The sequence below is a fragment of the Acanthopagrus latus genome, chromosome 21 (assembly GCF_904848185.1).
Source record: "Acanthopagrus latus isolate v.2019 chromosome 21, fAcaLat1.1, whole genome shotgun sequence".
Classification (NCBI taxonomy): domain Eukaryota; kingdom Metazoa; phylum Chordata; class Actinopteri; order Spariformes; family Sparidae; genus Acanthopagrus; species Acanthopagrus latus.
This window is the reverse complement of record NC_051059.1, coordinates 20,049,186-20,070,692: the sequence shown is the minus strand read 5'-3', so window position 1 is coordinate 20,070,692 and position 21,507 is coordinate 20,049,186. Positions and strand designations below refer to the sequence as shown.

General features: G+C 41.7%; 1 protein-coding gene across 1 annotated transcript in view; it reads right to left on the bottom strand.

The window, feature by feature from the left end:
• Positions 1-2,607: 2,607 nt before the first annotated feature.
• The window catches only part of tnr (tenascin R (restrictin, janusin)), a 200,012-nt gene continuing 181,112 nt past the window's right edge, over positions 2,608-21,507 (bottom strand). The window contains exons 31-37 of the mRNA XM_037084415.1: positions 19,972-20,102; positions 15,966-16,098; positions 14,776-14,927; positions 14,460-14,556; positions 9,197-9,358; positions 8,432-8,595; positions 2,608-6,487 (exon numbers count right to left, since the gene is read on the bottom strand). Of these exons, the coding sequence (XP_036940310.1) occupies positions 6,368-6,487; positions 8,432-8,595; positions 9,197-9,358; positions 14,460-14,556; positions 14,776-14,927; positions 15,966-16,098; positions 19,972-20,102 (959 nt within the window). The 3' untranslated portion in view covers positions 2,608-6,367. The remainder of the gene's footprint in view (positions 6,488-8,431; positions 8,596-9,196; positions 9,359-14,459; positions 14,557-14,775; positions 14,928-15,965; positions 16,099-19,971; positions 20,103-21,507) is intronic.

Here is a 21,507-nt window from a genome sequence, read left to right as displayed (position 1 = left end):
AAAAGCCTAATAGTGAGTCTAAACAGCAGGTGTCCAAGTTGCACTGATAATTAAATAACTACATGAGTGATTCTGTCACTATCCAAAATAATAACACGGAATTATCCCACCACACATGTATTACAATATACCACAGTGTATCGGGCAAATGGCCTACATTGAATACAAGAATGAATTATTGTAGCTATAAATGATAAGCGGAACTGTATCTTTTTGTGGCAAAACATCCTGTCATTCAGGTCACATCAACTTCTCTTTTTGTTTCCAGATGAGATAACTGAGCCTGAAAAGTTGAAGTCGTTTTTTTGCCTCCCAGGGCAGGTTCATCTGACGGTGGTCTGTGGTTTGTTGCTTCCTCCAGCTGTCTGAGAACCGGCTACTGGCAGCTGTACTGTTGCAACAGCAAGTTTTCATGTTCAGTCACCACAGAAATGCAAAAAAAAACATACACAGTTTGAACAGAAAATAATCTGCTTTCTCTTTACTGTTGTCACATACACAAAGTCAGCTGCTTCCCTGGTTCACAGACAAGTTTCACTGTGTTTTGGTAATCCGCAGTATTTCAAGCTCGAGTAGCGTAAACAGAACGTCCTCATGACTGACGGAAACGCTCGTCAAAGTGTGAATGTCGCTTTCATGACGCAGCAGTTCATGTGAAGTGTTTTGTTTTGATAAAGCTTATCTCTCTGACCTTTACCACACTGTTAATCCTGCGCAGCTCATTTATTTGTGTCTGACTCTAATGTATTCACAAACTTCACGCAGCCTCATTATTTACCAAGAATGTTTCTGCTGACCAGACATTTGAATGGATAATTAATGGATAATTAGAACGTGCAGTAATTAAACAATGAATCTTAAAACTGCTGAATTGAGGCTTTTGCGAGGATCTCGATAAAATCGGTAACTGCGTATGTGTGTGGTGTGTTTTGTTCTGCATGAGAAGCTCAGAGAAAAGCTTCTCACACTAGTAATGTGTAGCATTCGGTGTCATTAATAAGATTTGATGAACAAGCCCGAATTAGTGGTCAGTTCTGCAGTTAAGGTTAGAAAATTTAGAGTGTGTTCCAACCCTGAAATTAATATAGGGTGCTAGAAATCAATATGCAACACAAAATGTAGTGCCTGTAATGGACATGCTTGTTGAACAGTGAGGAGGATCACAATGTCAGAGACGACGAGACATATTAATGTAAATATACACTATAGTGCCAAAAGTATTCACTCACACATCCAGACAGTTGAAACCAGGTGTTCCTATCACTTCCATGGCCACAGGTGTATAAAAGAAGCACCTTGGCATGCAGACTGTTTCTACAGACATTTGTGAATGAATGGGTCGCTCTCAGGAGCTCAGAGAATTCCAGCGTGGTACTGTGATAGGATGCCACCTGTGCAACACGTCAAGTTGCGAAATTTCCTCGCTCCTAAATATTCCACAGTCAACCGTCAGTGGTATTATAACAAAGTGGAAGCGAATGGGAATGCCAGCAACTCAGCCACGAAGTGGTAGGCCACATGAAATGAAGGAGCGGGGTCAACGGATGCTGAGGTGCATAGTGTACGGAGGTTACTAAGTTTTTGCAGAGTCAATCACTGCAGACCTCCAACTTCATGTGGCCTTCAGATTAGCTCAAGAACAGTGTGTAGAGAGCTTCATGGAATGGGTTTGCATGGCTGAGCAGCTGCAGCCAAGCCATACATCAGCAAGTGCAATGCAGAGCGTCGGATGCAGTGGTGTAAAGCATGCTGCTACTGGACTCCAGAGCAGTGGAGACACGCTTCTCCATCCGGCAATCTGATGGACGAGTCTGAGTTTGGCGGTTGCCAGGAGAATGGTACTTGTCTGACTGCATTGTGCCAAGTATAAAGTTTGGTGGAGGGGGGATTATGGTGTGGGGTTGTTTTTCAGGAGCTGGGCTTGGCCCCTTTGTTCCAGTGAAAGGAACTCTGAATGCTTCAGCATACCAAGATATGCTGGACAATTCCATGCTCCCAACTTTGTGGGAACAGTTTGGACAGTGGGAACAGAACTACTCCTTTAAACTGAAGGCAGTCAACTAATGTTATTTTTATGAATTAAAGTTCAGCTTTTTATGGTTTTTATGAATCCTGGTGGTCTGAATTCTCTTCATCCGCCCCTCTGGTGAGGATTCAAGTATTCATTTTTTAATGTGGAATGAATGTTTAGCTGACATGTTGTACTGCAGGTCCGCCGGTGTGTATCACGTCCATGCAGGTCTGCCATGTCTCTGCGTGTGAGCCTAAATTAGAGGTTTTGGAGCCAAACCCTCACTGGCAGACCTTCAGAACGGCACCTTTCACTGTTCACTTCTAACTGCTGCTGGCCTCACTTCGGCTTTTTAATGGCCTCCAATTAGAGGTGAAGACACTTTGAAAAGTTTATGACATGGAGTCAGTCTGCGCTCGGTACTTCATTATTTCCTAAAAAGGGGGAGTAGTTACAGTGACTGCAGCTCCACAGTTAATACGAAAACTCGACTGCAAAAATGAGCAAACTGAACGAAGGGTTTGTTCGAACAAAGATGTTGCACGTGGGTATGAACAGTTCACCGCAACACGAGAAGAAAGAGCAAATACAGCGGATCAGACTATTTGTTTTATTAATATGTAGAAAATGTATTAAAAAAGGAACTATATAGTACATGTTTAAGTCAAACTAGAGCTAAATTTGACAGTAATATCCAAGGTTATCCAACAATAAATCCTTAGTTTCAGCATATATGAGCTTTTCAAACAGTCAAGATCACATTTTTGTCAACATTTACATTTTTCATGGCAAGATTTCAAATCAATGCAGTTCCAGTATCTGGCTTATATAACAAATCACCACCAGACACGGTGGTTTTATCAGTTAATTCGCTCGTAAAAAGAAAAAAAACAATGAAATAAAGCATTTTTCTCTATGAAACCATAGAGGACCCTTCTGTCATTATTTAACGGTCAATTTTTACAGAATAATTGGAAAATAAATAGAGAAATAAATAAAGAGAAGCTCAGGAGAAACAAAGAGCAATGCAGTTTGAGTGTATTCCAGTGACCGAGACTGAGCTTTTAGTTTAAATAATGGAGGAGACGCTCTTTTTCAAAGCTGATGCAGCACGACAAAGAGTCGACATTTCACATGATGACAAACATACAGCGCAAACAAAGCGCCGACTTAACATCTCCTCCAAAGATTAAAAGAGAAAAGTACTTCATCAGTCGTACCGCAACAAGAAAAAACAAACCAGCACATCTTATGCGACACTGGTTGGAACGACATCAAATTATCCAGAATATGAAGGAAACACAGCGGCCGCTTTTGTCACGTGTCGTTTCATCACAAGAGGGCTGCATTTGCTCGAACTCAGAAACATCTGTCATCCTGAAAGCTCTCAAAGAAAGAGCAATATTACTAAGCCTTTAATTACTGTCGTGTTTGTCTGAAGCAATAGATTCACTCGCAAATGCAAAAAGGAAAATATTATGATTACCCTGAAATTAAGAGGGCAGGACAGAGGCCTTTTTGTTGTTCTTACTGATTGACAGAAAAAGCTTAATGTAATAATGGATGGTTGAAAAAAAAGAAAATATGCAAAATAAGCTTAAATATATACCAGCTTTCGCCTTCAAAGTTCCAACAGCACCTCATAGTTTTGCCATGAGAGAAATAAATCCCCCCCCAACCCCAACAATACAAATAACATTCTGTTTCTTTTCTTCAAAAAAGCTTCACGACCTTTGTTCCTCGCACGAAAGAAAAATGCACCGAGGCAAACTTCATCTAAGTAGTTAATGAAATAAGTACACGGAGAACTTCCCTACGCTACTATAAATCACTACGGGGAGATGGATTGCACGAGAGGCTCTGAAACGTTCACTTCGACACCCGAACATAAATCAGACCCCGGGGAAAGGTCACGTGTTGAAACGGTTTGTTATGAATCATATTTGTAAGTTTTTTTTTTTTTGTTGATTTTACTTTACTGTTTCTACGACAGCTCAGGCGCCCGATAATGTCAAATATCTTACAACAAACCGCTCCAAGAGCGCCTTTCCCCCCCAGATCAGCGAAGAAATGTGTCACAACAACTCAAACCACGAACACATATTTGTTATGACATTTCTTATTCACTATCAGGCTTCTTGATTGCAATTTCATGCATCCGTCCCTCAACACGACACAACGGTTAAAAGAATTACAGCGTTTAAAGGGGGCGACGCTTCTGAATTAGTTTGCATCTAAAGGGGGAACACATCAAAAGTCACATAAATCTTCAACTCTATATCTACATGAGTATATTAGTAGTAGTGTATAGAGGGGGAGAGTCACCATTGTTCTCAAGTCTAAAAAAAGGACTAAAACTCAAAAAAAAAAGAATATACACAGTCAGATGATACAAGCCAGATTTTCTCTGGTTTGCTTCAATGAGATCAACAGAATCCAAGAAACACAATAATGACATTTCCAGCTGTTAACGTTTTGGATCATTGAATATATGTGAGACCATGTTGCTTGCAGCGATGGCGACGCCGATTTCCCCCCTCCCCCAAAAAAAGGATTGCGTTGGACAATAAACGTATTTTTATTTATTTTTTTCATATAGTATGAAGCCAGAGAGAAGAGTTAGCCAGTTTTTTTTTGTCTTCAAACTCTGCAGAGATGATTTCCCCTCTCACAGAGGAGTCGGAAAAAAAAAAAAAAAAACTAAAAGGAAAAAAGGAAACTAAAAAAAACATTTCCAGAAAGAAAAACCTTTAAACGCATTGGCACTGAACGCTTTGTGCAACAGTGTGAACACTGAATAGAACAAAATGCTCGGTGGGCACGCTGCAGATTACGCCCCGCTCTACTAAAAAGAATACATTCTCTGCCATGTTTGCTGATTTTGTTGTTTCACGGGGGAGCTTAAAAAAAAAAGCGAAGCGAGTAAAAAGGAAGGGCACAGAAGAAAGACTTGGCTCCACTCCACCTACTGTTCTGCTTTCTTTGTTAAGTTCATTTCAGCTAGCAGCGGGGGAGAAGGCCAGGCTTAAAAAAAAAAAAAAAAAAATCTGCACTATGCCCACCCTGACGTTTTTTTTTCTCTTTTTGCATAGAATTTAGTGTTCACATTGCATAAAATAATGCCAGGGGGACGTGATTAACATAACACTCCCTGAAAAGTGAGAATCTATTAATGTAGGAGGAAGCTGCTTCAGTGACTTTGGTGACAGAGCTGACTGGCGTCTTTCCAAACAGCAGGCCGAGCTGTTTCATTATGCAGAATCTTTGGTTGAAATGTTACATCTATCAGCACCATCTCTGCAAGCAATCGCAGCGCCTAAGAAGCTGCACTGAAACAGATATTAAAAACGCTTGTCATATTCTGAAAGTAAAGTCCAGGAAATAATATTGAACGCCCGAGAACTGAAAGAAACGGTTTGATTCAACAATAGCTTTGCTGTGTTCCCACTCGTAGTGCAAATACGGTCTCAGTGTGGCTACCGATAATTATAAAGTTTAAGGTCGACTTCTGTTTCCGCTTTTATGATTAACATAAAAGGATACTGTATTTAAACAGTAACAGACAGAGAGAAATGAAACAAATAAAACGGATGCTGATGAAGCTGTTGCTGGTGCACTGCCGCTTTGTGAACGATGATTCCGGATGTTAATTTAGTCTCTCGCGTCGAGTGTTTGTCATCACGTTTTTCAGATTTAAACAAAGGCATCAAATCATATTAGGATGGACTTTTTGTCACAATATCAGTTATAAAAATATATATATCTTACAGTTAAGGTTTTTTAAGGGCATATACAGTATATTTTTCGTTAAAAGTGTTATTATTTTTGTTTAAACGGTTAAAATAACGCTAGCTCTCGCGTTCCCCGAGGGCGTTACTCAGCACATTTCCTCGCATCCCAGGGAAAGGCAAATCACACACTTAAAAGACAAAAGAAGCTCCTTGGTTTGCCTTTCCGTTTCTTTTTTTTTTTTCCTTTTTTTTATACAGCAAATAAAACCATTGTCATTCAAAGTATTTCATAAATTACATACAGTGTCCTCTATCATCTGGGTAGAAGTACAGCAGGGAAAGACAGCTAAAGCTGGGCTGGAGGGGAGATGAACGGAGCTCGGACGTCGTTTCAGCCTGTCTGCTACTTTATGATCTGATTGTTGGTAGTATATTAATAATGTGTTTTATCATTTTACAACTGAATATTAATAAAATATTAGTAGTTTTTTTTTGTCATACCCCCCCCCTTTCCTCGCTAATTCAGCACTAATCAGCGAGGCACACAAATAGCAGAAACACATCCGAGTAAACACCGTCCAAACTCCCTTCATCCACCGGTCTGGCTCGGGTGGCGGCGGCTTGTTTATACAGGGGCGGACCGCCTCCTCTTGCTGCTGATGCTACGGAAGTTGAACGGCCTCATCTTCATCTCCACGAAGGGGATGGAGAACTCGTGGCCTTTCCAGTGGTACCAGTTAATACCCTGTAAGAGTAAAGGTGTGATTTCAGAGGCAGCTTGAGAGAAATTACAGAGAAGTAAAAGGAGAGGCTGCAGATAGAAATGGTATACAAATATATATATATATATATATATGTATTCAGTAAAGTGCATTAAAAGCAGGAAAGGGAGAAAAAAATTCTGGTATAAGAGCTCACAAAATTACAAATCTAGTGCAATTACAGTCTCACTCTCGCCCCGCTAATCCTCCTCACCGCCAAAACCCTCCTATTTGCAGCTTTAGCTCTGAAAGGCAATTTCTCCCCTCGTGTCTTTATGCCTGTCCATCTCTGCTCCCACCTGGTCTCATTTCATGTCGTCAAAGCAACAAAGAGAAAGGTGCAGAGCGCGGCGAGAGAAGCAGCGACGCTCCACAGGCTTTTGTAGTTCAGCCCTAATCACAGCTTCGCACAACGCCTCACTCTCTTTCTCGAGCCATTTCAGCATCAAGCTGAGAGAGAGAGAGAGCACATCACACGCTCGTCAGAAGACAACCCCTCGACACTCACACCCCACCTCGTGTTTAGTAGTAAGCAAAAACATGTGCGCTCACTTCATGTTCAAATAAAACTCTGGTGTTTTTCCCTCCACATTTTCTTTAATTTGATAATGAACTCACGAGTAGGAGTATTTGGATAAATAAACTCCTCCTGGGACCATCGCAGTCCCAAAAGATGATACAAACACTTCTGATCAATCAGTATTAAGATGCATCATCTCTCCCGGTTTCATTAAAATTCAACAAGTGGTGCAGCAGCCTGTTTTCTGACCTTTCATTACAGCTCCTCCATCAGGCCAATCAGTGTAATAAGTGTGAAGACGGATGTCTGCGGGAACTTTCATGTAATTTAATTCACAAATTATCAGCCTTTCAAAATGAGAAATTCAAACCGTTAATAACACCGGCATAATCAGGACAGTTTGTGTGATTCTTTTTTTTTTTTTTTTCCCGGATGCCGAAATGCCAACGCTGCGATGCCGAGTTAAAGGGCCAGTGGACCAAAATGCCAAAAGAAAAAAGTGGCGGTGTTGGAAATCAGACTACTCTGTTGGCACAGCAGCAGCAGCAGCAGGGAGGAGAACGGGTCATCTGAGGTGCTCAAATGACAAATACACCAACATGGATTTCAAAAAACACCACTTATAATCTGTGTCAGAATATCTCATTGGAACTCAGATGTAGTGGTCAGTGGAGACTCTGACCCCATGATTCCACCTTCGCCGCGTTAAAGCCTCTATGCGGTCGGGGAAGCAGATTTCGGCCGTTTTAGCCAATGCTCGTGTTTCCGCCGTCTGCTCGGGAGCATGTTTCCGTAGCGCCCCAGGTCTGCACTCCGCCCCGCAGAGAAGAAGGCTCTCTATGCTTTGACTAAAGGTTTTCTATCCTAAAATACAACCTGGTCTCAGATTTCGTAGGTGATAATGAAATTCACCAAAAATTATTTTTGGAACATGCAACATGTGAGCACGTGAAATGTTTCTTTTCACATTTAAAAATCACAAGTTCACTTGTGAATTGAATGTTGTCTGGCTTTCTTACCACACAAAACTCTCCACTTACTAATGTTTTCACATATGTTTACATGCAATTTGCATTATTTTCACATGCGGATTTAAATTTCCAGATTTGCAAAGAGGGACACCGACCCAGGCACCACAAGTTCAGGTAATACAGTTTACCCACCTCGAGGCACTGATATTGTGCTTGTGTGTTGCATATTCCCAGACAAATTTCAATTGTATTAGCATAAATGAAATGACGCTAAGTGTGGAGCTGCGGTGGCTTCTGGAGTTCCGGGGCAGTCTTTAAACTGGTAATAAAGTGACAGTCTTAAGTAAATCTTAAGCATTACGTGTTCCTTCTTTTTTCCTTCTATCTTTCTAGATATAACTCTCTGATATAACCGGGACATTTATTAGATGACTCACCTGACTGTGTCTGGACTCGCCATATTTGCCGTTGAGGTTGGCCCGGTGGCAGTTCTTGTACCACCAGGCTCCTTTGTAGGACAAGGCACAGTTAGTGACAGCGATGTCGTTGTCCCTGTCTTTCGTAGAGAAGGGCCGGCCCTGGTGGTAGCTCAGAGAGTCACCTGGGATCAGAGGTGAGAGAGCGAGAGAGAGAGAGAGAGAGAGAGAGACGTAGAACCTTAAATAACCAGTGTTGGCATATGGCTGCTGTGAATAATGGCGCGATGAGGGGGACATAAACGACAAGACAGGAGGGAGGGAGATGGAGAGACATCATATGGAAGCAGTGGGGAAAAAAAACAGTCCGGCTGCAGGTCTTTCTGAATTTATTCAGGCAGAGAGAGGTATAATTATAAACATGAGGGGATGATGGGTAATTCTGGCATATGGTCATGTTGACAGACTGAGGGACACATAGAGAGCGAGGACAAGAATGGAAGTGTGGAGGAATGCTGAGGCGGGTTTCAGGCATCAGGGAGAAGAAAAGATGGAGGAGCAAAAAAAATGGCAGATGGCAGAGGAGGGATGAGAGAGAGAGCGCACGTATATTATTATCATATTACGGTATATTGTATAATGTGGTATTCTGACATCAAAGCATGTTAATGTAGTGAAAAGCTTTCGGCGTGCTCGCTGGCCACTTATGTACAGTAAGTGGGTTCATCACAAGGCTGCCATCCGAAGAGCCACGTGAAAAGGCTGAGCAGTGAGCTGTGTACGTACCAGCGGTGCCGTTGTACTCTCCTATCCTGAGCTTGTAGAGGTTTCTCGCGTCTCCAATGGAGAATTTGTCATAGTTGGCGTAGACCGACTCCTGCCCGTCCTTCATGTCAATCCTCAGCTCGTACCGGCCCTGGCCAGCGATCTTCTGGATGTTATCGAGACCTGTGGAGAGACGTACGCACGTCACAACGCTGTCGTCCCAAACCTTGACGGTTACCATCTGCAGTTTGACGCAACGTCCATCTTCCAATTACAGCCGCTTTAGCACGACAGGAGTGATGGCGACTTGTTTACTTCCCTTAATGATTCGTGTGTACACAATAATAAATCACCCGATTTCTTCTCAAAGGGGTTTACAATCTGGAAAGACCTGACAAAAAAAACAAAAAACTGAGTGGAGGAAAAGGAAGAAACTCTTCCAAGAGAAACGGACATGCAATGCGTAAATGTAATGCGGTAAAAACCCTAACACATGACATGAATGAACATGTGTCGATTTTTGTGACATTCTACCTGCCACCCACATGTGCACCTTTATGATGTGAGATACAGTTTGCTCGAACCTGCATCGACTCCCGATAAGCACCGCATGTCAGGCGTCCTCTTTGTCAGCTTGTCATGCACGTGTGGATGATTGGCGGCGTCGAGAGCGGTGGACACCGTCGCCACCGGCACCGCCTCCAAATGCCACACATCGGCTACTTTGGGAGATAGGAGGCTTTTGCTCTTTATCTCCAAGGTAGCAGATACAAGGCTCGTTTGAATGCTAGAGAGGCGATAAGGCCCCACACTGACCTGAGCGATTGGGACTGCCTTCCCGATCAGATTACAACAAGCGCCCATTTGGAAAAGAACCCCCCCCTTTCTCCTGCTTCACCTCCAACAGAAGCATCACGTGTGCACTTTTTCTGAACCCGGGGGGTTAGGGCAAAATAGACAAAATCCACGAGCCATTGCTGATAAGGCGCAGGAAGTAGAAATCTGGGGGAGCCGGGAAACTATATCTGCTGTAACACGTCAATGGAAAGCAGATACGATCTATGTTACTACCCAGAGGTGCTTAGGGTGACGGGGGAAAAGCAATTGTTGTAATAAAATTGTGTTTAACACTCAGTCATCTCTAATTCTCATTGTATAATATCACTGTGTTATCAGCAATTAATCTAACAGCCATAATTTTTTCCTCAGTTTCTTCTTCCAACAGTTTTATGGGATCAGACTGCTCTATTCCAAACTGCAGCGATTAAAAATGCATTTTGACACACTATTGCACTCTTGTCTTATTATACTACCACTATTACCATCTCGTCACATTTTATTACCAGCTTTCCTCTCGCACTCATACAGAAACAAGGGGAGGAAATAAAAAAAAGAAGAGAGAGAGAGAATGGGATAATGACTGCGCATCGGACACCCTGGTTTTCCCTCCGTTATTACATCATCAAACTGACATTGTGTTGGACATGAACACTGGCTGAGGTCAGTGAGCAGGGAGAATTGATCGCCCTCCAGCAGCAATAAAAATGGCCGTTTCCAAAGTGTAACATAATAATGAAAGCTTTAATTTCCATATTCTTTACTGCCGGCCAGTTAAGTGCCTCTTCTTTTCAGTTTGAGTGGATTTAATGACGATGTCTACGCTTCCATACTGTTCAATATATTGCTGCTCTGTGTGTTGAGGCGGTGATTAGCTAAATGTTAGCTGTGATGGCTCTCCAGGGCTGTGACGGTGAGCGGATCTGTAGGAAGAGGAGTGAAGGTCAAACGGTTTGAAACTGCAGTGGCCCTCTGCATGACGACACCGTTTCCTTTCTGTGCGGACGAAACGCTTAAAGGACACGGCGCACAGTGGAAATGGTTTAACTTTACAGAAACACAGTATATTGATGTGAAAGAAGTTGATAGAAATATATATTTAGAGAGAAACACTGGCACTCTACTTGCTCACAGATTCGCCGACAGCCCTTGACCTGGATTATATTGGGCAATTTTCCATGTTCAAAAACTGGCCACTGCGTGCTGTCTTGACCCTGCCGACTTTTTGATAAAATGGCAGAAAAACTGTCAAAAAAAAAAGTGTCAAAAAGGGAGGAAGCTGTGTTGCGCAACCTTTTTCTTTATGACTTTCCCTCACCCCCTCACAGTATTGTACAACCCGCAGGTTATGTCAAAAAAAAAAACCTTCTAACATCAGCTATTTCACAAAGACACAATTAAATTTCCCTCCGTCGTGTTCTGGTGAGAATAATTAGATAATATTACCACAGGGCTTTGTCACAGAAGACATTTTGACATGTCACAGTGAGGGGGGGAAAGCACAGGTGTAATTAATGAAATCAATGATGGCTGGATTCAATTTAGCTGCTTCAGTTCCAAGGTCCCGCTACCGTGCACGCTGGCTCACTGTCACACTGTCACGACTAAGTAGGGCACTTGAAAAAAGAACAGAGCCATTGTTAAGTTTGTTAGCAACACCTGTGCTTTTCCTCCCGCTCAAAACTATATTAACCGCCAGAACCGCCGAAAAAAGCCAGTTTCATTCGGCAGCCGTGACATTTTGTGCTGCGCTCTGAGGTTGCCGTGTTCCCTCCTGGCATGTTATCTGTAATCTGGCATCACCGGGAGAAGCTTTCACAGGAGAAAAGAGCGGCTCTTGATGCCTCACACCCCGAGGTTACATTAAGCTGCTTTTATGCGCTGAGAGGACAGAGTACAGTATGGGATGGAAGAAAGACACGGAGGAGGGAGAGTGCATCCTAGGAGGCATGGAGAAAAAAAAAAAAGCAAGAACCCCTGGAGATGGAGGTGCCCTGGACTGGTACCAGAAGTGGTGAGAGGGCAAATTACTGCTGACTCAGCTCAAGTGGAAGCGGGTCAGAGGGAGTTTTGTACGCAATGAATCAGATATGCTCCGGTGTCTTTGGCTCATATTGTATGGCCATTATAAACCGAGTGGAAATTAGGAAAAATCTGTGCCAGGGTTCTGCTCCGTGATGCCCTCAGGTCCCTATCAGAAAAAAGATAAAACACTTTAACGCTCACTATCCGCTCCATAGTTTGCAAAAAAAAAAAAAAAAAAAAAGGATAGAATTTCCCTCCTGTATGGTGTTCATATCATCGTACAGAGACATTTTCTGAGCTCCAGTGAGTAATCTTCTCCACTGTTGTCGGAACATTAAAAAAAAAAAAAAAAAAATACATTTTTTATGTAAACCTGCAGACGTAATCCAAATTTTTTTTTTCCATTGTGACAAAATGTTTACAACAGCGTCTCAGAGGTGGTGCACAAAAGTAACGGCAGCGGCTGACATTATTATTCAATTCCACTCGACGATGCTGCAAACTACAGCAACAAATCTGACAGCCTCGACAAGAATTGCAGGCTTTTTATACCCCATTCCATTATTTTGTCAGCTCCTGTTTATGAGGGGTTGCATCTAAAAATCTCTTTATGCTTCCACCTATTACAGTGCGCTTAGTCACTAATGGACTCGAGCGTGCCGCAGCTATCTTGTATCATGATCCGAGACCTGTCAGCTGCAAAGTAGCAGCCCTCCCTCTGTTATAGTGTGGTGCCATAAAAATTTGCCCCCAGTGTTATTTAATTTCTCTAATCTAAAAGTTCAAAAAACATTCCTCTCCGTGTCCTGATTCACTGAATGAAATATTCATGTAATATTTCCCTTTAATCATCCGCACAAAAACAATAACATAAAGAGTGGCCCATGAAGAAACATGACTCATTTGCACATTTTCTAATGAATATAATTATTGTTCTGTAATGAGATTTTTGAGGAGGGTAGGGTGGGGGGGAGAAGAAACACTCAGCAGTCCATCACAACAGTGAGGATGTTCTGCTGTTTTTGTCTCCGAATCAGAGGCGACGCTAAAAACAATTACTGAGTCATTTCAGGGAGAGATGATCTTTCAGCGAATCCAGTAATGAATTGGATAGACTTTGTGAAGTCAAGTCCTGAAAGATGAGACGAGCAGGAACAAAAAAAAATCTTCACACAGAGTGAAAAACCTCACAAAGGAAGGCAGGATATTGAAGATATTAGAAACGTCTCTCCTCTTCATCAAATAGATGAATCAACTGAAGCCAAGTGAAAGCTATAACTATCTATTGATTGTGGCTATTTAATCCACTTCACTCATGGAGAAGATGTGTTGATAAAGAGTGTTCAGATTGAACAAAATTTGAGGCCAGATGTGGTTAACATCAGCATGCTGCTCTTAAAATGCAGCTGAAACAGAAAGGGTGACAGAAAGCTGGGATATTGTAAAGTGAACCCAACCTGTGAATTGACTTGCTAATACAGCTACTAGTCAGTCAGCATCACTTTCATCTGCGGCGCCCCATCATCCCAGGGGACGATAGAAAAAGTGTTTGGGAGGAACACAGATCCTCCCAGAGATGTTAGCAAGTGACAAACTGAATCAAGCTCTGACTTCCACAGAGCGAGTCCTCGTGTGCTTTACTGAAGCCCGAGATGACGTCCTCAAATGCCTTGTTTAGTCCAAGAATATATTCAGTATACTGTCCTAGCAGAGCAAAGAAACCAGAACATATTTACATTTAAGAAGCTGGATACAAAGAATTATGAGAATTTACTTAAACCAATACATAAATTATGAAAATAGTTTAATGACCGACTGAGGAGGAGGGCTAGTTAGCTGCTAGCTGTTAGCAGCCGATGGGCAGCAGAAGCCTGTCGTGTGTTTGTGTAAGGGAGGCTAACAGCTAACAGAGCCAACACAGCTACCAGAGCTAACAGAGCTAACAGCTAACAGAGCCAACAGAGCTAAGAGCTAGCAGAGCTAACAGCTAACAGAGCCAACAGAGCTAAGAGCTAGCAGAGCTAACAGCTAACAGAGCCAACAGAGCTAACAGCTAGCAGAGCTGCACTGAGAGTTTATGTCCAGAGGGAGCTGAAGGGTTTTTAATACTGAACAGCAGTGTAATGCGACAACACAACAAGTTTACAGTTCATAAATGTACTCAGTTACTCAGTTCAGTGCAGTTTGAATGCAAATACTTTAAACTAATAACTACTTATAAAAAAACAAAGTAAAGAAACAACACTTAGCTTTTGGGGCTGTTTACATTCATGTCAGGACTATTACAATAGTTTTTTTCAGGAGAGTGGTGAGGGAGATTTTTTATTTCATCCCGTATCTTTCAGCTATAAAAGCTACAAAAGAACCTTTACTCTCCACATTTTTTTTCTCAAGATGAAGTATCTCAGCGCAAGAATCTTACCGAGCCAGAATTCATCCTCCAGGTTTCCAAAGCCGACCCGATAATCACTCCACTTCCTTGAAAAGTCTGTCAGGCCGTTCTGACGGCGCTGGAACACCTGAACACCAAAACGAGACGATGTAACAAGATCAGATCACTCGGTTTTATCAAACTAAAATAGCACAGACGACTCAGTGATGTGATCAAACCGACATTGTGTGTTTTATTCCATCCGACAAAATCCATTTTTTTTTTCCTTCCTCGGCCTGACACAGTTTCTTACATTTGCACGTGGCACATGTGCTATTAAAAGGGTATTATCTCCACAGTGACTTACAATCCAGCCTCCTTCATCCGTGGTCATGTCACAGTACACCTGCACACCCTGGCTGGGGTCTCTGTTGATGTAAATGGTGTAGACGCCGCTCAGCGTCTCTCCGTTCAGCAGGTGTTGGGCGCAATTCTGAGGTGTTGCAAATAGACGACTCCCTGGAGAGAAACAGGGACGAGTTATGATGTGCCTATTTTTGTCTGTCTTTTGACTCAGATTTTATGGCATTTGACAACATACAGTATTGTTTAAGAAGCTGCATTAATTGATACTTTTACATCAACAATGGATGTATGCCTTTTGCGTAATAAGCTGCTTGTAGGGACAAACCCATGGAGAGTTTCCATCAGCTCTTCGGAGAGTTCAAGCGTCTTGTCAGCTCATTGTTCTGCTTTTTTAGGTCCAAATTTTTCCCTGCTCTTACCAGTTCGTTCACAGCAGGCAGCTGTATTGAATCTGAACTGCACACTACCTGCGCGGCACCAGACAGCATACAGACACAAATAGCTGGTGAACACAGTGGAGCATCTCACCCTGAAAGAGCTGAAAGTAGAGTGAAAATTCATCGGGCGGCCAGAAACACGACACCAAATGAATGCTAATGTTGCTCCATATCTGCTGGATGTGTTTAGAAGCAGCTAAGAGGTTTGTTATATCAACTTCATAAGGCGAGACTATTCTAATAATATGGTTACGGCTTGTTCTGCTGCTCCACAGTGGCCAAAATGTACTTTGAATGAAAGTAAAACTGTAATCCTGCAAAGCTTTCATTACACAGCCTGGATACCGATATGTACTTTGGGCTTGATCACATAAATCTAAGGAGGTAAACAACTTCATGATGCTCTCTGACCCTTAACTGACTGACACATTCTGCACTCACTTACACACTGAGCACACAGTTCAGCTGTAGTGTTGCAGACAGCCACCCTGCAGGTGCAGTCTTAACAGGAAGTCTCCCTCAAGATGCTTCTACAGGGAGGGGACATGGAAATTGGGCCTGAATCTGGGGACCCATTATTTTGCACCTTCAGTTATGGTGACAGTAATGTGAAATGCAGTGCGAGGAGGAAAAAAAAAAAACAACATATGTGGGGCCAAGAGAACTCACCCTGTTAGAATCTCATTCTGAGCTTGAATCAGAGAGAACAGATACATTGAATGTGTGTGTGTGTGTGTGTGTATGTGTAATATACCTGTAGTGAAGGTAGTGGAGACTACAGCGCTGGTGTCGAGTCCTCTTGCAGCCTGGAGCTTGACGGTGTACTCTGTGGTCTCAGCCAGTCCCTCCAGTCGAATCCACGTGTCCTCGGAATCCAAGATCAGCTCCTAGAATACATGCACAAGCACACACACACACACACACACACACACACACACACACACACACACACACACACACACACACACACACACACACACACACAGGACAAATTTCATTCATACACAATTTATGGGAAGTTGGATAAAAAAAATTAAAAAAAAATCATTTTCTGAAAGAGTAATAATTTAATATTTACTCAGTTTAAACCTCGGGGTAAAAATCAATTATATTAGAATTCCTGTAAGTCGCTGATAAAACATTGACTTGAACATGTGAGTTTTACAAAGATTTTTAGTATGGCAACAAAGAAAACCTTCAAGCTATTTCTGTTCAGGAAACACATGACAGTACACTTCGTGCTCCAGTAGCACAACGTTCACAGCCTGTTAGAAGAAATAGGTGTGGTTTATTTTATTTCATTTTTACCACATAAACCTGTTGTTTTTAAGCATTAGAAAAAAGATAAGAACTGATGTCATTGTGTGGTGGTGTCTTTGTCATGATGCAGAAAATAAAAGGGAAATAATTAGCAGTAAAAGTTGCTATTCCACTGACTGCTAGTGTGGCTGCCTGTGTCTTCACATGTGAGAAGGGACATTGGAAATAGAAAAAGAGGAGCTGAGAAGGAAAAAGAAAATAAATAAATAAATAAATAAGAGACTAGGGTGGCAACTAGACGGAAAGAATGAGATAAAAGACCCTTATCGGACAGCCAAGCCGAGAAGCCGCGAAGCAGTCAGGAAACAAACATTTCTATTTTTGGCGAAGAAGTCACAAGGGTACAGTACAGTTACTTCCCTTTGGTTTTTTGTACGAATCATCTCTCATTGAACCAGTCTTAAGGAAGCCAAGATGTTTGACCGCCTTTGAGAGAGAATTTTCCCTGACATCACTTTCGTAGAGAGAGGAAATTAATCCAGTTGAAACAGAAATGAGAACTTGTCTCTGCACGAATTTGTGTGTGTGTGCATGTGTGTTACAGTTTGCCCTGGATACACATTAAATATGAACAAGTAAAAAATAAAATATTCAGCCAGTTTGGAGGAGAAAAAAAAAATCACACATTTCCAGGCAATGTGTCCATGTGAATTATGCAGGGGAAGCAGCTGGTAAATAGTGTCTCCGTCTCCGAGGATCTGACATTTTCCCACCAGGTTTTCAGGGTCAAGAAAAGATTTTTATTGCGCCCCATCTTATCAAGGATAATATACACCATCATACACTCCCTAATTGTTGCATGGCTCAGTGGTCGAAAGTGCTTCATGTGTATTTACCCTTGTGTGTGCCTGTCAGCGGGGAGATCTTTATCACTCCAGGCATGAACATAACCAGCCGTGATACTTACAGCTACTTTGTGTGAATTATAAAACATCAGTTTTCTCTGTAAGACGGGAGGCTGGCTGAACAGCTGTAAGTCTCGCCGATATGTGTATGATTGTTTACAGCCAAGACCGACCTCGAGTGGAGACAACCCGAGGAAAATTCTCACAACGACCATTTCAGTCTCCGTCTGCAGTGATCGCTGTTTTTTTATTTTGCTCCGAGCATGAGTGGCATGACTCATTTGTTGCTGAAATATATGAATTCAAAATGTGACACTTGTTGAGGCAGCTCACCGCGGGGAAAGAGGATTTGAATAAAACCTTGAGGAATATGACCATAAGTGGAGAGAAGAATAAGACATGGAACCGATTTCCAAATCTTCCAAGTGGGTTTGCGAGACCTGCCGAACTTTTATTCATTTCTTCAAAGAGAATTAGTATTTCACTTGCCAATTTAATTTAAATTACTGCTTGTGATTACCAACAACCAACATGTAGGCGGTGGACTGAAATTACAGTCTAAATAATGTTAATAATTAGAGATGAGCAAGTACATCATTATCCATATCTGTTCTCTGAATGGGTTTAATTGGGATATCAGAGGCTGTTATTATTATTAAAGGCTAACACCTCCAATTGTACGCATAACAGTGTTTTTGCAGGTCTTAGGGAGTATTACTACATATGTGAAAAAAAGAAAAAAGAACAAAGTTCTTTTCACATATGTAGTAATACTCCCATAGACCTACACACACACCTTAATGTGAAAAATAGCTGCACTGATGAAATAATTAGAAAAAAATGTACAGAACAACTTTTTTTTCTAAAAAAAAACTTGAATAAGTAAATTGTATATTGAAACTTTTTACACACATATGTATCCATTTTGATATGTCAAAATGTTCCTCTCTGCCACTCGAGGAGCGCACTGGTGTTGAGAAAACAAACTAAGGCTGGAAACTGTAGCAAACGACAATGGACCAAAAGTGTTTGCAGTGGTAAACATGACACAAACATCAGAACAGACTGCCATCACATGTGTATCCAACTACTCAAGCTGTTTAATGAGATTCAGCAGTGTAGCTAAATATTTAACAAGCTGATGTTTGTTTGTAATTTAGAGAGCAAGGTTTATCTAGAAGTTAGATATGACGGAGACTTAAGCAGACTGCTGTCTCGTCAGTACGATCATCTACTGTATGATGGATGGTACAACAAATTTATTTGCGTCTATGAGAGCAAGTTCTTTGTCAATAGTGCTAAAATATGTGATGCCATAATGAAACCGAACAGCATTAAATATGACTTTCTCCCTTTTGGGTGCTGATTTGTATTCTGTATGTTTATGTATTAGGCAGATATAGAGGGTACGAGAAAAAGCTTTAATTTCAGTTTGACTTAACATGCAAATTTATGCAGAGTCTCGGAGATGGTGTACAAAATGTTGATTTAATATTGCTTGTATGTAAATGCCATAGCTGTTTCTTAAGGAACAAACTGTTGTTTTGGAGTGAGGATGAAAAGACGAGTAACTAAAAAGAGCAACGTGAATAGAAGTCTGTTCTGAAAGAAATGGGGTAATCTGACTTCTTAGTGTTGCTTTCTTTGTGTGTGAGTGACACCCGATGGTCAACCACACAGCAATACACACATTCAAGGTCAGTGTGTGTGTGTGTGTGTGTGTTTGTGTGAGAAAGAGGCTTGAGATGAATCATCATTTCATCAGTATGGATGTGCGTCTGTGTTTGTGTGTGTGTGTGTGAGTGTGTGCGCGCATGCATGTGCATGTGTGTGTGTGTGTGTGTGTGTGTGTGTGTGTGTGTGTGTGTTCTGACTGTTTATAAGCTCCATGCCCATCTGGAGGGCCTGTTTGTTTGTAAGACACCTAATTGCTAATAAAGGGAGTATTTTGCAGTGCATCTTGGGAAATTGTTCGACTCAATTCGTTAACAGCCGTTCCACACAGTTCCTGCTAACGTGGTTTATTGTCATTACTCGGCCATGTCAAAAAGTTTAATCAAAATAAACAATGTCTCTTCTGAGACACATTATAGTAATATCTCTATTAGACAGGCAATTTCGCTGCATACCCCCCCGTGTGCACTTCTATCGGCGAGTGTGTGTGTCCCCAAATGCTCGCAAGCTCCAACATCAAGGGATTAGATGATTGAAAGATAAAAGATGAATTTTCAAGTGCTCGAAAAAAGTTGTGACTCCAAATTAATTTCCTCTTTCTGAACATTGTTCATCCCGGTGTTTAATGAGTTGATTTAACTGGGAACATTCTCTGCGTTCTAAATCCGAAGGGGGGGTTTTAATATGTTCTACAATATCTGCAGTTTCTATTTTCAGGTATGTGGATTAAAAAAATAAATAAATAAATAAAAAGTAGTTTATCTCCCTGACACATTTGCAACTCCACTCGACAGGATTTCCAGAACTGCTAGATATGGAAACACATTTTGGCTGCAGATAAAATGTTAACATCAAGGGGAAATACAGTATGTGTGTGGCAGAGTTGAGGCGCCGGAGTTCAGATGTGTGCGTGTAACAAACCTTTCGGCTGCCGTCAGTTGACTTGTAGGTGAGCATGTAGTTGTCAATTTCTGCTATTGGCGGTTGCCAGGAGATGAGAGCGCTGCGGTGATTCACCTCGCTGGCTGTCAGGTTCAGGGGCGTGTCCATGGCTGCCGAGAGAGAAAGAGAGAGAGAGAGAGAAACCTCAATGTTTACAATCAATTCAGTGTAAAAAAAGAAATGCTTTCATAGTTTTTTTTTTTTACACCGACAGCATAGTTCAAGTCTCTAATAGTGACCGAGGTCTTGATTTGTTTGCCTGCTTTTACAAAACATGGTTACTTATCATGTAAACTCATCATGTTTCAGCTTCTCATAGTCGGAGTGAGTGAATACCTGATGTAAGAAGTAAGGAAATTGCTGTTACTGTACATGTGAATATATATTTGGTGAAGAAAGTACATTTCTGTGTTAGGTGCTTAGGATTTGTGTGGATGGAATCGCCTTGAATACAAAATAACACACATTCTTCGTCGCAAAGCACTTTTTAAGTCGAGCGTTAAGATACTGTCGAGGCATTTAGGCAGAAACAGCTCTGTTCATTTGATTGAATTATTCAGCGTATGCAGAAGTTATTGAAAGGTTGAATTCGCAGCTGATACTGTGGCTGTGTTTTGCAGAAAATGTAAAAGGGCAACATCAGAAAGGGGTCAACTGAGTAATTTCGGTTTTAACATTCCTCACAAGAGATCAAATCAGCTGAAGCCGCGGCGTTGAACTCGCGGCTCCGTTGCTACGAACAATGGAAACAAGCCAAGTGCACTCTGTGCCGCTCTGCTGAGAGTAGCCACAGCATGTCACGGTGGAAAAAAAACAAAACAACAACAACCCACCAACGCTTCACAAAATGTGTTTGAGAGAAAGCTTTTTGAGAGAAAGCTTCAAATATCACTGATGACAAAAGCTCACATTATTCTCGTTCTCACCACTCAACAATCATGAAACTTCAGTTCGGACGAATCATGCGGAGCACAATTAGAAATAATGTATTTAAGTCATTCTATTTGATATTGTTAATCTTTGACATGTTTAACTGTATTATTTGTTAACTGCAAAGTTAAAAACTAAATCCAAGTATCTTATTATAGAAATGATGTAGAGGGTTTTCACACATGGCAATAAAACAAACTGTAGGCATCCTGCAGGCTCTTGATCATCGACTAGTTAATGAACACAAGCTGTGGCTGACTCACCGTCGAGAGAGATGTACCACGCAATAACATCAGCAGCCGCAAAATAATCACAGCCACCGTGTACAGGGACCAAAATCTAGGTCCTGTAGACATAAATCAACAAGCTGGAAATTAAACCTAAAATTGACCCACAGAAAATCTGCAGGGAGGCGAAATTATCAGGCTGTCCTTGCAAATTCACACTACCACCCCCACCCCACCCCACACACACACACACACACACACACACCAGTATGGAGCCGACTGGCCAGAACAGCACTGGGTGACAATGACCCAATATTTTTGGATAAAACCTCAGATGCTGAGAATAAAGTGGCTACAG